This window comes from Chiloscyllium plagiosum, unplaced genomic scaffold, assembly GCF_037043375.1.
Source record: "Chiloscyllium plagiosum isolate Xiang-an unplaced genomic scaffold, Cpla_swu_hap1 HiC_scaffold_6, whole genome shotgun sequence".
NCBI classification, from domain to species: domain Eukaryota; kingdom Metazoa; phylum Chordata; class Chondrichthyes; order Orectolobiformes; family Hemiscylliidae; genus Chiloscyllium; species Chiloscyllium plagiosum.
Genome location: NW_028270144.1, coordinates 69,960,930 through 69,978,171, shown reverse-complemented (window position 1 = coordinate 69,978,171; position 17,242 = coordinate 69,960,930). Strand labels below are relative to the sequence as shown.

The following is a 17,242-nucleotide window of genomic DNA, read 5'->3' as shown; positions in this document are numbered from 1 at the left end:
AGTACTACTATAGTATCTAAGGAGGATTGGAATATTATGGCTAATCCCTCAACAATTTCCACCCTTGCTTCCCTCCATATCCTTAGATGCATCTTATTCTGTCCTGGCAATTTATAAATTTTCAGTACATCTAACTTAACTAAACTCTTGTTGTTAAAAATAACCCATTCAGTATTTTAGTTACCTGCTGTTTCACTCTTTCATAAGCAGTATATTCTTCCTTGGTAAAGACCGAAGCAAAGTACTAATTTAGTACTTCAGCCATTCCCAGGGCATCATAAGTAAACCCCTTTTTTGTTTTCTGCTTCTCTTACCACCCTTTTATTGGCTTTTTGTTTTAGTTGCTAATCTATTGTCTATTTTTGCTTTTCTTATTTTTCTTTCGCTTCACCTCTGAACCATCTACCATAGATGTCAATGTATAAGTCAGCCTATGAAGCCTCCAAAGAAGTTGCTTGATAAATGGGATTGACTAATACTCAAGATATAAAACAAGAATTGATGGTATGGATCGCAACTACTTTGAAATGCAAAATAAGTATCATTACTTGTAATTCATGTTAACTTAGTGTTCCTCACAACAAACCAACTTTGATCCATTTATTCCATCTGCTGTGAACATGATCCTTGAATAGCTTGATGAGGCATGTATCCAAAGACTATTGGACCAAGAAAGCATCCAAGAAACAAATGAATGGAAAAGTTTTGTTAAAAATGCCTACTTTTCATTCAGCATGCAAGATGGGGAAAATTATTTTTGCCAAGCTCAGGGTAATTAATGACTGAACACAAATTTTACTATCAGCATGTTAATGCTAACTTTCAAACAAGATTTTGGATAACTGCAGTCTGTGTGGTATTTCTTCGTAAGCAGCCATTAGTTATATGGATTTGAACACCTCCCACCCTAACAAGTTGCATTCTTTACATAGGCCATCAGGGTGCCTGTTTCATACATTATCCATCCATAACTTCTGTTTATCTTCATCCATCCGACTATTGTAGTCAGAACTGCTGCAGTGTGTTTGATTTTTGGTATGGTTTTTACTTCTGAAAATTGTATTAGGTTTTAGTTTAATTCTTTTGGCTGTGTAGGGTAGAACCACTATAAATGTTGGCTTCTCATGTCTTGTGATTCAGTAGAATTGTTTTTGAACCTTGCCATTCCACAGTTCTGTTGCTGGGCATGTCAGAGCTCATGGGCATTTCATCCATGTTGCCTTATAATGTTTTTGTTTTATTTTATAATTCATTTGAATAAAAGTTTTCAAAAAAAGCCTTTGTACAGATGATTTTCAGCAGCCTGAGGATTGTCAAGTTCCTTCATTATTTCTTGTTGCCCCATTTGGCCAACTTATTATTGAAAAGAAACAAAATCAGAAATTGCTGGAAAAGCTCAGCAAGTCTGGCAACATCTGTGGGGAGAAATCAGAGTTAATATTTTGTGTCCAGTGACCCTCCTTCAGTTCTGTTTTTGATTCTGATTTCCAGCATCTTCAGTTCTTTCGGTTTGTTATTATCGAACAGACCGTTCATAAAGTGGTCAGACTTCATATGCTGCAGTCTTCTCTAAAACTCAATGCTCAACAAAATCTTTAAGATTTTAAAATTTATCCAAACTCATTCAAATTCACCAAAGATCCTCAGACAGCACCTTCCAAACCCACGGCCACTTCCATCTCGGAGGACAAGGGCAACACATATATGGGAACACCACCACCTTCAAGTTTCCCTCCAAGCCACTTACTTGGAAATATATTGATGTTCCTTCACTGTCACTGTCAAAATCCTGGAATTCTGTCCCTAATGGCATTGTGGGTCATTTTAATGCAGATACTTTCTTCAGTCTTACACCCAGACTTGGTTCCTTGCACTGTAATGCATTACAGCATTGATTTAATATTAATATCTCATCAATTAAATATGGAAGATTTGGCAAGTCTAATCCAAACTTTGGCTTCACATCAAACCAGCAAGTTTTGTCATAATTTGGGACTTCTCCACATAAATAGAACTTCTCTTCATATGCTGCTCCAATATATTCCAAAATCAAGCAGATTGGCAGTACCATCCTGCGGATATCCCACTAACCCACCATCATCACTATGTCAGCAGTCTCCGTTTCAAACTAGCAGCACCCCTGAAGCCCAATTCTGAACAATATACCGTCGGAAATGGTTGTAACTGATAATTTTGATATCAACATCTTTTGATAATTGTTGAGTAATCTTGGTCTATTGCTGTAACACTAGACATTTTCATTACGTAAAGTGGCTACACTAAAGTGGGGAGGCAATGGCCGAGTGGTATTATTGCTGGACTGTTAATCCAAAGACCCAGTAATGTTCTGGGGACCCAGGTTTGAATCCTGCCATGGCAAATGGTGGAATTTGAATTCAATAAATATCTGGAATTAAGAGTCTAATGATGACCATGGATCTATTGTTGATTGTCTGAAAAGTCCATCTGGTTCACTATAGTCCTTTAGGGAAGGAAACTGCCATCCTTACCTAGTCTAGCCGACAAGTGACTTCAGACCCACAACAATGTGATTGACTCTTAATTCCTATCTGGGATGAGCAAGAAATGCTGGTCTGGCCAGCGATGCCCCCATACCGTGAATGAATTCTAGGTTCAGTTTAATTTAGCTCATGCAAGTACTAGTGTTTCTGTAATGGTTAAAACCATTCTTGCAGGTTTTCTCTTGAGGGTCAAATGCATGCTTCTTGCCATCAGGATTATGATTGATTCCCACTCTCAGGATTTTACAGTGTAGAAGGAGGCCATTCAGACCATTGTGCCTGTATTGATTCATGATGGTGCATTTATCTTGGGCACCTTCTTCACGCCGGATTCCTTCCTTTTCCATTGTAGCACTAGCTAATCACAACAAATTCTCTTACTGCAGCACTGCTATTCAACAAGTTAGCAAATATCATAACTTATAACTTGAAATAAACTTCATATTTCCTTTTGTTTTGTTCTTGGAGGACTTGTAGGGATATAAAGTCATAGAGATGTACAGCATGGAAACAGACCCTTTGGTCCAACCCATTCATGCTGACCAGCTATACCAACCCAATCTAGTCCCACATGCTAGTACCCGGCCCATATCCCTCCTTCCTATTCATATACCCATCCAATTGTACCAGCCTCCACCACTTCCTCTGGCAGCTCATTCCATACACGTACCACCCTCTGTGAAAAAGTTGCCCCTTAGGTTTCTTTAATATTTTCCCCCTCTCACTCTAAACCTATGCCTTCTAGTTCTGCACTCCTCGACCCCAGGGAAAAGACTTTGCCTATTTACCCTGTCCATATCCCTCATAATTTTGTAAACCTCTATAATGTCACCCCTCAGCTTCCGACGCTCCAGGGAAAACAGCTCTAGCCTGTTCAACCTCTCCCCATAGCTCAAATCCTCCAACCCTGGCAACATCCTTGTAAGTCTTTTCTGAACCCTTTCAAGTTTCACAACATCTTTCCGATAGGAAAGAGACCAGAATTACACGCAATATTCCAACAGTAGCCTAACCAATGTCCTGTAAAGCCGCAACATGACCTCCCAACTCCTGTACTCAATACTTTGACCAACAAAGGAAAGCATACCAAATGCCGCCTTCACTATCCATCTACCTGTGACTCCACTTTCAAGGAGCACTCCAAGGCCTCTTTGTTCAGCAACATTCCCTAGGATATTACCATTAAGTGTATAAGTCCTGCTAAGATTTGCTTTCCCAAAATGCAGCACCTCTCATTTATCTGAATTAAACTCCATCTGCCACCTCTCAGCCTATTGGCCCATCTGGTCCAGATCCTGTTGTAATCTGAGGTAACCCTCTTCGCTGTCCATTACAACTCCAATTTTGGTGTCATCTGCAAACTTACTAACTGTACCTCTTATGCTCTCATCCATGCACAAATGTTGACTATCCCTAATCAGTCCTTGCCTTTCCAAATACATGTACATCCTGTCCCTCAGGATTCCCACCAACAACTTGCCCACCACCAATGTCAGGCTCACTGGTCTATAGTTCCCTGGCTTGTCCTTACCACCCTTCTTAAACAGTAGCACCATGTTAGCTAACCTCCAGCCTTCTGGCACCTCACCTGTGACTATCGATGAAGCAAATATCTCAGCAAGAGGCCCAGCAAACACTTCTCTGGCTTCCCACAGAGTTCTCGGGTACACTTGATCAGGTCCTGGGGATTTATCCACCTTTTTTGCGTTTCAAGATATCTAGCACTTCCTCCTCTGTAATATGGACATTTTTCAAGATGTCACCGTCTATTTCCCTACATTCTACATCTTCCATGTCCTTTTCCACAGCAAATACTGATACAAAATACTCATTTAGTATTTCCCCCATTTACTGCGGCTCCACACAAAGACTGCCTTGCTGATCTTTGAGGTGCCCTATTCTCTCTCCAGTTACCCTTTTGTCTTTAATTTATTTGTAAAAACCCTTTGGATTCTCCTTACTTCTATTTGCCAAAGCTATCTCATGTCCCCTTTTTGCCCTCCTGATTTTCCTCTTAAGTATACTCCTACTTCCTTTATACTCTTCTAAGGATTCACTCAATGTTTCCTGTCTATACCTGACACATGCTTCCTTCTTTTTCTTAACCAAACTCTCCATTTCTTTCATCATCCAGCATTCCCTATACCTACCAGCCTTTCCTTTCAACCAAACAGGAATATGCTTTCTCTGGATTCTTGTTATCTCATTTCTGAAGACTTCCCATTTTCCAGCCATCCCTTTACCTGCGAACATCTGCCCCCAAACAGCTTTCGAAAGTTCTTGCCTCACACTGCCAAAATTGGCCTTTCTCCAATTTAGAACTTCAACTTTTAGATCTGGTCTATCCTTTTTCATCATTATTTTAAATCTAATAGAATTATGGTCGCTGGCCCCAAAGTGCTCCCCCACTACCTGCCCTGCCTTATTCCCCAAGAGTAGGTCAAGTTTTGCACCTTCTCTAATAGGTACATCCACATACTGAATCAGAAAATTGTCTTGTACACACTTAACAAATTCCTCTCCATCTAAATCTTTAACACTATGGCAGTCCCAGTCTATGTTTGGAAAGTTAAAATCCCCGACCATAACCACCACATTATTCTTAACTGAGATCTCCTTACAAGTTTGTTTTTCAATTTCTCTCTGACTATGTGGGGGTCTACAATATAATCCCAATAAGGTGATCATCCCTTTCTTATTTCTCAATTCCATCCAAATAACTTCCCTGGATGTGTTTCCAGGAATATCCTCCCTCAGTACAGCTATAACACTATCCCTTATCAAAAACGCCACTCCCTCTCTTCTCTTGCCTCCCTTTCTATCCTTCCTGTAGCATTTGTATCCTGGAACATTTAAGCTGCCAGCCCTGCCCATCCCTGAGCCATGTTTCTGTAATTGCTATGATATCCCAGTCCCATGTTCCTAACCATGCCCTAACTTCCCTGTTAGACCCCTTGCATTGAAATAAATGCTGTTTAATTTATTAGTCCTACCTTGTCCCTGCCTGTCCTGACTTTTATTCGCTTCTGTTCTCAACTGTACCAGTCTCAGAATGATCTCGTTCCTCACTATCTCCCTGGGTCCCACCCCCACACCTTAATAGTTTCAATCCTCCTGAGCAGCTCTAGCAAATCTCCCTGCCAGTATATTAGTCCCCTTCTAATTTAGATGCAATCCGTCCTCCTTGTACAGGTCACTTCTACCCCAAAAGAGATTCCAATGATCCAAAAATGTGAATCCTTCTCCCATACATCAGCTCCTCAGCCATGCATTCATCTGCTCTATCCTCCTATTCCTGCCCTCACTAGCTCGTAGCACCGGGAGTATTCCAGATATTACTACTCTTGAAGACCTCCTTTTAAAATTCCTGCCTAACTCTCTGTAATCTCAACCTTTTCCCTTCCTATGTCGTTGGTTCCAATGTGGACAATGACCTCTTGCTGGCCCCTCTCCTCCGTGAGAACATACGTTAAACTCATTTGAATTTATTTCACAACACAGCTTGTATCATTTTTGTTCAGTTGTGTCTAGTTAGAAGACAAGTAAAATATGCATTTGTGGAGCAAAAGTTTGATGCTCACTTTATTGCAATTGCTGAAAGGGGGGGCTAACTTGAATGTTGAGGGTGCACAAACCGTATTTGTGTGGCCAGTTAATTGGAGTAGTTTGATGTGCAGGGGCCAGTTTATATCTTCATTCTGTGCTTGATTGATTTAATCCTTATATTTATTATCCAACTAATCTCTGTTTTATGCATCATAATGAGCTGCTTCTTCTTCTTGCCCTCTATTGCCTTTTGCATGTAAGGATCTCTGTATTTGTTTGTCACCTTGAATTTACCCCTGCTTTGTGGAGCCAACAAGGCTTGTGATTGAGGGCTCTATACTGCACATTGGAGAAATGGCTATCCTTCTCTCCTCTGGTATTACGTGCCTTGCAATGTTTCCTGAACATATGAATGACTACTATCTGACTCTGGTAGGTTTCTTAAAACACTGTCTTATACACAGCTGTATATAATATTGTTCTCTAAGTATATCTCACTTCTATAGACTCTTCATCCTTTCTTCATAGTCTTTTGCAGATGACTGTTGACCTCACTCGACATCATAGTTTGCATCACATCTCATCATACCATTCTCAATGTAGAATGTCTTAACTGCTTCCTCTTTAAGGGTAGCTGATTATTTCTTTACAGTTTGCCTGCCAGTCATTGATTCTGGTTTATCTTGGCCGGAATATCCTCACCCCATTGAAGTTTGCCCTCTCCCAATTAAATCTCACTCTACATTGCTAATTGGCCCTTTCCATTACCAAACTTTGAGACAAGGATCACTGTCCATCAAATGTTCCACTATGACACTTGATTCACTGCTTCATTCCCAAGAACTTAGTTCAATTTGACTGAACGCATACTGTGTAGAAAGTTTGCATAAACATACTTTAGCATCACTTCGCTATTTCTTCCCTTTCCACGTTTGATGTCACAATCTATGTTGGGATAATCAAAGTTATCCATAACAGCTGGTCTATAATTCATGCAGTTCTCTATGATATTCTTGCAAATTGGTACCTGTGCATATCTTCCAATTTTGCATGGCCTTTTGACTACACCAAGTAATATGATTGCATCTCTGTTCATCTTTAGATCTAGCTGAATTGATTCCGCCCTTGACCCTTCTGGAATATTTCCTCTCTCCAGCATTGAAATACTATTATCTTTACACTTTTTTCCCTCAACACCACGTGTTTCAATCCTGCCCTCTGAGCCAGTTCGGTATCATATTCCCTCATGGCTATCAAGGACTGCTGTTCACCAACCATATATACCACATTGCATAATCATATACATTATCAATAACCCTATTTCCAATTTTATTGCATCCCCTCTTACTCTGGCCCCACCTTGCCATTTCCTACTCCAGTGCTAATATCTCTCCCAATTCTGTATGCAACTAATATTACTTCCTGGTTCCCAAACCAAGTTACCTTTTGCCAAGTTAAACTCCCCCTAAAAGGCAATCCCCTCAAGGAAATTGTCCCTGCTCTTTTTGGGTGCAACCATTAGCCCTGACCTAGTCCTGTCTCCTTTAGAACTAGCCCCAATATCTCCGTAATCTAAATCCCTCTTTCCTATACCATAAGTATTTACTTACTTGAGCTCAGCATTCAGTTGTCTGTAGTATTTGCATTGACTACCTTTAGAGGTCTTGCTTGCTAGTTTCCTTCCAAACTTTCTATACTCTGACTGCAGGCCATATCACTCTTTCTACCTCTTTCATTGGCATCAGAGTGGAACTTGTAACTGGCTGTTCTTTCCATTGTAGAGTTCCCTATAGCTGCTCAATTACTTGATGTTGACACCAGAGAGACAATGTGCCATACTGTTAATATGACAGCTTGGCATGAAAGTAAGTGGAAGTATCTCTAGGCAGGGAAGCTTTTGTTGTGACCGAGGCTTGAACAACCCAAGTATCTCAGTGTGGTTATCTGCACACTGCCAGCATCCAACCCATATCCCTCCAAACCCTTCCTATTCATATACCCATCCAGATGCTTTTTAAATGTTGCAATTGTATGTACTAGTCTCCACTACGACCTCTGGCAGCCCATTCCCCACACACACACCACGCTGTGTGTGAAAATGTTGTCCCTTAGGTCTCTTTTATATCTTTCCCCTCTCACCTGAAACCTCTGCCCTCTAATTCCCCCACCCCAGGGAAAAGAGCTTGTCTATTTATCCTGTCCATAACCCTCATGATTTTATAAATCTGTATAAAGTCATTCCTCAGTCTCTGATGCTCCAGGGAAAACAACCCGAGAGTATTCAACTTCTCCCTATAGCTCAAATCCTCCAACCCTGGCAACATTCTTGTAAATCTTTTCTGACCTTTTCAAGTTTCACAACATCCTTCCAATAGGAGAGACACCAGAATTGCATGCAATATTCCAACAGTGGCCTAACCAATGTCCTGTAAACCGCAACATGACCTCCCAACTTCTGTACTCAATACTCTGACCAATAAAGGAAAGCATACCAAACGCCTTCTTCACTATCCTATCTACCTGCAACTCCACTTTCAAGGAGCTATGAACCTGCACTCCAAGGTCTCTTTGTTCAGCAACACTCCCCAGGACCTTATCACTCAGTGTGAAATCCTGCTAAGATTTGCTTTCCCAAAATGCAGCACCTCATATTTATCTAAATTAAACTCCATCTGCCACTCCTCAGCCCATTGGCCCATCTGGTCAAGATCCTGCTGTAATCTGAGGTAACATTCTTCACTTTCCACTACACTTCCAATGTTGATGTCATCTGCAAACTTACTAACTATACCTCTTATGCTCATATCCAAATCATTTATGTAAATGATGAAAAGTGGTGGACCCAGTACCGATCCTTGTGGCACTCCACTGGTCACAGGCCTCCAGTCTGAAAAACAACCCTCCACCCCCACCCATTATCTTCTACCTTTGAGCCAGTTCTGTATCCAAATGGCTAGTTCTTCCTGTATTCCGTGAGATCTAACCTTGCTAACCAGTCTCCGGTGGGGAACCTTGTCGAACAACTTACTGAAGTCCCTATAGATCATGTCTACCGTTCTGCCCTCATCAATCCTCTTTGTTACTTCTTCAAAAAACTCAATCAAGTTTATGAGACATGATTTCCCACGTACAAAGCCATGTTGACTATCCCGAATCAGTCCTTGCCTTTCCAAATCCATTCTTATCCCTCAGGATTCCCTCCAACAACTTGCCCACCACTGACATCAGGCTCACCGGTCTGTAGTTCCCTGGCTTGTCCTTACCACCCTTCTTTAATAGTGGCACCACATTAGCCAACCTCCAGTCTTCCAGCACCTCACTTGTGACTATCGATGATACAAATATCTCAGCAAGAGGCCCAGCAATCACTTTCCGAGGTCTGCACAGAGTTCTAGGGTACACCTGATCAGGTCCTGGGGATTTATCCACTTTTATGCATTTCAAAACATCCCGCACTTCCTCCTCTGTAATAGGGACTTTCTTAAGATGTCACTATTTATTTCCCTACGTTCTATATCTTCCATCTCCTTTTCCACAGTAAACACCGATGCGGAATATTCGTTTAGTATCTCCCCCATCTCCTGCACTCCATACTAAGGCTGCCTTGCTGATCTTTGAGGGGCCCTAATCTCTCCCTAGTTACCCGTTTGTCCTTAATGTCTTTGTATCCCACCTCCTTAACTCTTTGCCAAAGCTATCTCATGTCTCCTTTGTGCCCTCCTGATTTCCCTCTTAAGTATACTGCCTTCATACTCTTCTAAGGATTCACTTGATCTATCCTGTCTCTCCCTGACATATGCTTCCTTCTTTTTCTTTAGCAAACCCTCATTTTCTTTCATCATCCAGCATTCCTTACATCTAATAGCCTTTTCTTTCACTTTAACTGGAATATATTGTCTCTGGACTCTGGTTATCACACTTCTGAAGGCTTCCCATTTTCCAGCCGTCCTTTTACCTGCGAACATCTGTCCCCAGTCAGCTTTTGAAAGTTCTTGCCTAATACTTTCAAAATTAGCCTTTCTGCAATTTAGCACTTCAATTTTTAGATCTGGTCTATCCTTTTCCATCACTATTTTAAAACTAATAAAATTATGGTTGCTGGCTCCAAAGTGCTCCCCCACTGACACCTCAGTCACCTGCCCTGCCTTATTTCCCAAGAGAAGGTCAAGTTTTGCACCTTCTCTTGTAGGTACATCCACATACTGAATCAGAAAAGTTTCTTGTATGCACTTAACAAATCCCTCTCCATCAAATCCCTTAACACTATAGCAGTCCCAGTCTGTGCGTGTAAAGTTAAAATCCCCTACCATAACTACTCTAATATTCTTACAATAATTGAAATTTCTTTAGAAATTTGTTTCTCAATCTCCCGCTGACTTTTCGGGGTGTATAATACAATCCCAATAAGGTGATCATCCCTTTTCTTATTTCTCAGTTCCACCCATATTACTTCCCTGGATGTATTTCCAGGAATATCCTCCCTCAGTATATTTGTAATACTATCCCTTATCAAAAACACCACTCCCCCTCCTCTCTTGCCTCCCTTTCTGTCCTTTGGGAAACATTTGTATCTTGGAACATTAAGCTAGCACATTAAGCTTTTGCTGATAGTCCAAGCAGGCAGTGGCTGAGGATATGAGTGAGGTACACTGGTGGTTTGATGGCATTCTGAACAACACTGAGAGGCACAGGAAGTAGTTGTGGGTTTATTGAAAAGGGATTCAAGCTCGGAACAGCAGTTAGAGCAGGAACGTGAAGGTGTAATGGTTTTGGTTGTGGGTGGATGGTGCAGAGTATAGGAAAAAAGGAAAGGAAGGAAGTGTTAAGAGAAGAACAAAAGTGGGAGCTCGACGTCATGGTGTTGGGTTCTGGAATGTCAACCAAATTTAGTGCATAGGTGAACATTGTAATTAGTTTGTGTTCATACAGTGTAATGCATTACATAACACTCTAGGGTCTGTGTTGCTGTAGTAATTTTACATGGATGTTGTAATCTGGAGGTATGAATAATGATTGGATTGACTCCAACCTCCTTTCTCTCACACTTTCGCTACTTGACAGTGACATTTTCAGGAGGAATTTGAAGGTGCTTTTCTCATTGATGGATATTATGGATGCATCTTCCTTGGCTTTCAGGTCTGAAATTCACAGCAAAGATGCTATCCAATACCACAAGACCTCCATGAGCCCAAATAGAAATCATTAAAATGAAAATGAGTGGTAATATTCCACTCTTCTCAAAAATAATCAGTAGTTAAAAGAAATGATTGTGGTTATATGTAAATTCAAGACCTTGTAGTTCCAGAAGATTTACAAGCTTTGCCACTAAAATATCGCCATTATGAAAGGGAACATTTAGTTAATTATTTGCTAAAATGTGAAATCAGAAAAAGACAATTGTGTACCACTGACACCTCTACATTAACAAATCTCTGTGTTGTCCACTTTGTGAGATTTCTTTCCCCTTGGTTTATGCTGCAGCATGCCAGCTAACGTTCTACATCTGAAAAGGACAGTTTCAAGTCCTTAAAAGTGCTTTGGCTAAGCAGCCCACCTGAGCATAAGAGCATATTACTGCAATATTGGGATTTATTATTTATTTTTTGTGACAACACAGCTGCATCTTGCAACATTCTTTATCTACTTTATGCAGTTTAACCCATGAACCAATTTTCTTCAGTTGTCCAAAATGGGTTGTATTTTTTTATAAACAAAATCAATCCATTTTTTCAAATAAGTACCATGAATGGTTCCCCAAAGAAGACTCAGCAACTAAAGGCACCAAGAAAATACCAAAGAAGCACATAATGAGAAATGAAGGGAATGCTTCACAAATGTCTGCTTTGTTATTCAGCTTACTAAAACTGGAAAATAGTCTAAACCAGCTGAAACAAACTAATGATTATTCTTTTGAATTTCAGAAATGTCATTCTACTTTACTTGGTTCTGAAACTCTATTTTCAGTTAGTTTTAATTCTCATTTTAAATTTGAATTTTTATTTTAATTTTACTCAAAAATATGGATTCCCCATTACGACAGTTTAGGAACTGTGCTGAACTGGTGCAATCGCCCATGTTTTGTACCATCAGCATGCTCTTGTTAACCTTTAAACCAAGTTTTTGTCTCCCTTTTCTAGCTTCAGGCATGCTGTACTGCTGCTGAAGGAGAATGATTCACAGTCATTAATGATGAAACTTCAGTGGCTATTTGCTTTTCTGGAACATAGTCAGGTATGGAATTTACTTTCGATAAATTTAAAGCCTTCTGTTCTTTTAAATTCAACAACTGTGTGATTTATATGGTTTCATAATCTAAAAGGCAACATGTATCGCATATTGCATTCAAAATGTTGCGAACTCTCATGGGAACTAAAATTAACAGTTCATACTATTTAATAAATCTAAATTAGATAGAGAGGCAGAAATTTAGAATTTCATTGAAAGCAAATATTCCTACCTCGGGGTGGAGTTGAGGATTAAGAAAAGAAGTGAGCGTTTAGTTTGCTGAGACACATTAGAATATTCTCTTAACCTGACAGCAGTGATGTATTGTGTTGTATAATCATTAGCTAATGTGCCATTAGACATTTAGATTTGCATTCTCTGATGCACAGCCTAAAGTTTTGTTTCACCAAATATTTGGATTGGCTGAAGTTCGGATTCTAGTGAAACTAAAGCTGTATAATTAGTGAAATATGTATAAAATAATAAAACAGCTAGAAAATAGACATCAAAACTTATCATGCATCACAGGTTCTAAACAATGAAAAGTAGACTTAAGGTCACTTCAAGATGTTATCCATACAATAATCAAAGTATGAATGACCTTCATGTACATCTCAGAAAATCCTGGAATAGTTTCAGAAGCAGTTGGATTCTAAGAGGATTGAGCGGATGATGTACAATCAATTGAAACATCTTCTACCAAATACACTCAAACAAATAAAACAAGAGGAATAGAGTCTTTTGAGTGATTTACAAAATTTCACAAAACAATTTGTCAAATTCTAAATATAAGAGGAGGCACCATCTAATCTTAGTCTTTGATAACAAATCCAAGACAGCTATGTGGTGGAATTGTTTACAGATTGTTAATACTTGCCTATCTCTGTATGTACAATTTTCTTTAACTATTTTAGGGAATTGCTAACTGCCTACATTATTGGAAGTGTGATTCAATGAGAATTAGCACGAGTTTAATTTATTTTCTCTATTACTACTGGGTTACCGGTGGTGCTTTTTAAGAAGTCGAATTTCTCAATTTCATGCAGCTCTGTGTTTCTCTTTTACTAGAAGTATTCAGGGACTTGAATCCTTCACATGTTTCTTATTTCATGGAGTGATACATTGTATAATATTAGCTGATGTCTTGTTTTCTGTTGCACCTGGGCATTCAAGATCGATGGCAATTATCAGGTAAAGGCAAGTTGCACAGGTTGCTAACTATGAGCTTAACTAGGGAGGAAAGGAGGAATGAAATTGGGGCAAAGGAGGTTTGCCTTATTTGGTACCATTATCATTTTGTGACTTTTGAAGGTGAATAGGAGTGTGGGCATTAAGCCTTGAACTGTGTTAGAGATTGCAAGTTTTCCCGGAATTGATTTCAGTTGGGGTTAGGAGGTAAATGTCAGTTGATAAGTTGGAATGGTTATCTTGAATATGCAGGGAGTCATCAGATGCATCAAGTTTACTGTCTGGGATCAGGTGGGTTGCCAAAAATGTGATTTTCTTTTGTGTTGGGAGAACGAAAAGACCTCACCTGCAATTTGCTCCATCAAAACAGAAACTGGTTCATTTCATCTCTTCGCTAATTTTTTTCTTTGGTTCCTGGAGCATTCCCACTTGTATTTCCAAGGCCCGTGATGTTGTTGTTTGTTTTATTTCTTTTGTGTGTTCAAATTTTTCAGAAGGCCCTTTTCCATTATTTTATGTGATGGGATTGCAACTTGCTGTTGTTGGGATTTGATTGTTTTTTTTTGGCCTTTTTGTTCTACTGTGTGGTATTTTTGGATATCACTATGATACGGCATCCTGTTAGTGATATGTATAGCACTTGATGTCAACACTAAGTGTTTGGAAATTTGTAGATTTAAAAATAACCTTACTTTATACTTTTGAAAACTATAATTTAAATATTTTGATAAGATTATTGTATTTGTTCATAAACAGCTATTATTTGTTACGGAAGGCAAAGGCATAATTTGGTTTAATCACAATTCTTTTATTGAATGACGACAGGTAATTAATTTGCAAATTTGGTTTGGATAACATGACTCTATGACTGATTAAAAAAAGAAAACTTTTTGAGATTAGATGATTTACAGTATGGAAACAGGCCCTTCGGTCCAACAAGTCCACACTGACCCTCCAAAGAGCAACCCACCCAGACCCATTCCCCTGCATTTATCCTTTCACCTAACACTACGGGCAATTTAGCATGGCCAGTTCACCTAACCTGCACATCTTTGGACTGTGGGAGGAAACCGGAGCACCCGGAGGAAATCCACGCAGACACTGGAAGAATGTGCAAACTCCACACAGACAGTTGCCTGAGGCGGGAATTGAACCTGGGACCCTGGTGCTGTGAGGCAGCAGTGCTAACCACTGTGCCACTTCCTTCTGTTGTTACGTTTGTATAGTCTCAGTTGTGGCTAGGACAAAGACTCTTTTTAGGAACTCTTGATTCTTGTGATCTATCTTCTTTTTGGTACTGTGTATAGATGTGAGCCACTTTTCCATTTTACTTGAATTAATAAGTGTATTTTATTGTTACACGCTTGCAGAAATTCTTTTCACCCATTTTCTTGAACTCTTAAGTTTTTGTCGTCTTCAGTACCAAATACCAAAGTCCTTTGTGTTATTATTTTGCAACAACACCAAATTCTAACCAAATCAACTATCAAAATATATGCATACTCACCAGTATTCAGAAAATAAAAGCTAAGAACTGCACTTATTGGAGATCTGGAACATAGTGGGTCTGGCACCATGTGCGGAGAGAGGAAATGGCGATAATGTTTCAAATCCAGTATGACCATTCTTCAAGGAGAAAGTGAGGTCTGCAGATGCTGGAGATCAAAGTTGAAACTTTATTGCTGGAACAGCACAGCAGGTCAGGCAGCATCCAGGGAACAGGAGATTCGACGTTTCGGGCACAGGCCCTTCTTCAGGAATGAGCAGAGAGTGTTCAGCAGGAGAAGATAAAAGGTAGGGAGGAGGGACTTGGAGGAGGGGCGTTGGAAATGTGATAGGTGGAAAGAGGTCAAGGTGAGGGTGATAGGTCGGAGTAGGATGGAGGCGGAGAGGTCAAGAAGAAGACTGCAGGTCAGGAAGGCGGTGCCGGGCTGGAGGGATCCGGCTGAGACAAGGAGGGGGGAATGAAGAAACTGGTGAAGTCCAAGTTCATCCCCTGCGGTTGGAGGGTTCCCAGTCGGAAGATAAGACGCTCCTCCTCCGACCGTCGGGTTGTTGTGGTTTGGCGGTGGATGAGTCCAATGACCTGCATATCCTCGGTGGAGTGGGAGGGGGAGTTGAAATGCTGTGCTACAGGTTGGTTGGGTTCTTCAGAACTGATGTTACCAGACCTGCTGCCTTTCCCTGCAGTTAATGATATTTGTTTAGAACATTTGGTTTTCAAGATATTTCTAGGTTTAGATGATCAAATATTGTGCAATTTTGTCTTCTGAGATAGCATAGCTTCAATGAACACGGTACACTTATCAACCGCACAAAATCGTTAGATAGCTTCATCTGAAACAGAAATGAACAAGGGCATTTTAAGATTCACTTTAATGGTTTCACTTTGTCAGTTTGTTTGAAATGTTCAAATAATACTTATTTTGAATGTAGCTATTTTTTTCCATTCCATTGACCAGAGTGGTCGCAATCTCTCCCATCCATAGGATACACTGCAGCAACTTTCTGAACCTTGTTTGGACTCTACCATTTAAAAGGACAAGAACAACAGATGTCTGCTAACCCCTATCTGCAAGCTCTCTCCAAAGTGCACACTATTTGACTTTCAACTATATCAGCATTCTTTTACTGGTGCTGGGTTAAAAAACCATTAACTCCTTAACAGCCTTCTGTGTTACCATGTGAATTTCAGTCATCACTACCATCTTGAGGGCAAATAGAGATGGGCAAACAACTTTGTCTTTGCCAGTCACTGTTGAAGCATTTAAAAAAAAGTCCACCTCCATTGTTTCCTGGGTGAGTTTATTGAGCCCTATGCTATGCAAGTTACATTTGGAATGAGAATAAACCTGAATACGATTTATAAGCTCCTCATCAACATTCCTTTACGCTATTAATTACAACAATATGTAACCACCTGTCTGCAACTATAAACTCCTTACCTTATGCCCCATTTCTCTGTGGCATGTGTGCCTGTTAAACTCCAAATTGGGCATCTTGGAGCTGCTTCAGCTCCTCAAAAAGAATTAATTTTTTTTTAGTTCTCAACTAATTCATTCATTCTTGGGAGTTAAAATTCCTCCCATAGATTTTCATGAACCTGTGCAAATTATCATTGTAGCACCATTTGCAGAACTAATGCTCATACCTAAAGTGTTGGAAGTTACAAGTGTAAAGTGTACCACAAGGATACCAGGTGGATTGCACTCCCAAAGCACCTGTCTTTAGAAACTTGCTCCTATACAGAGAATTGACCAAAATTTGCACAGTGGATGTTGGTGTGCAATATAGGTTGTCATAGAAGTCTTGTCAAAACAGAACTACAAAATATGGGTATAGAATACAAGAGCTGAGAGGTTAAACTTACACAAGATGCTGATTAGACTTCAGCTGTAGTGCTGTAGTACGGTGTACAGTTCTTGGTGCCATAGTATAGGAAGGGTTTGAATACATTGGAGAGGGTTCAGGAGACATTTATAGCAATGTTGAGATGCTTAAGTTGTGAAGAAAGATGGGAGAAATTGGGACTTTTTTTTTGGGAGAGGAGAATGCTAAACCACAACTGGTAGGGAGAAACTGTTCTCACTTGTAAGCGGATCGAGAATTAGAGGGCATAATTTTAAAGTGATTTGCAAAATAAGCAAGGTTGCTGTGAGAAAATGCTATTTCAGCAAGTAATTAAGGTATGGAATATGCTGCCTGTAAGTGTTAGAGGTTCAATTTTGGCAGTCAAGAAGATATTGGATTGCTCTTTAAAT

The 17,242-nt window shown here is 39.9% G+C and overlaps 1 protein-coding gene across 2 annotated transcripts in view; it reads left to right on the top strand.

The window, feature by feature from the left end:
• LOC122550628 (ubiquitin carboxyl-terminal hydrolase 35-like) overlaps positions 1–17,242 on the top strand; it is a 113,921-nt gene that overhangs the window by 58,833 nt on the left and 37,846 nt on the right. For both annotated transcript variants that reach the window (XM_043691674.2, XM_087988086.1), the window contains one exon: positions 12,206–12,299. In XM_043691674.2, coding sequence (XP_043547609.2) covers positions 12,206–12,299 — 94 coding nt within the window. The remainder of the gene's footprint in view (positions 1–12,205; positions 12,300–17,242) is intronic.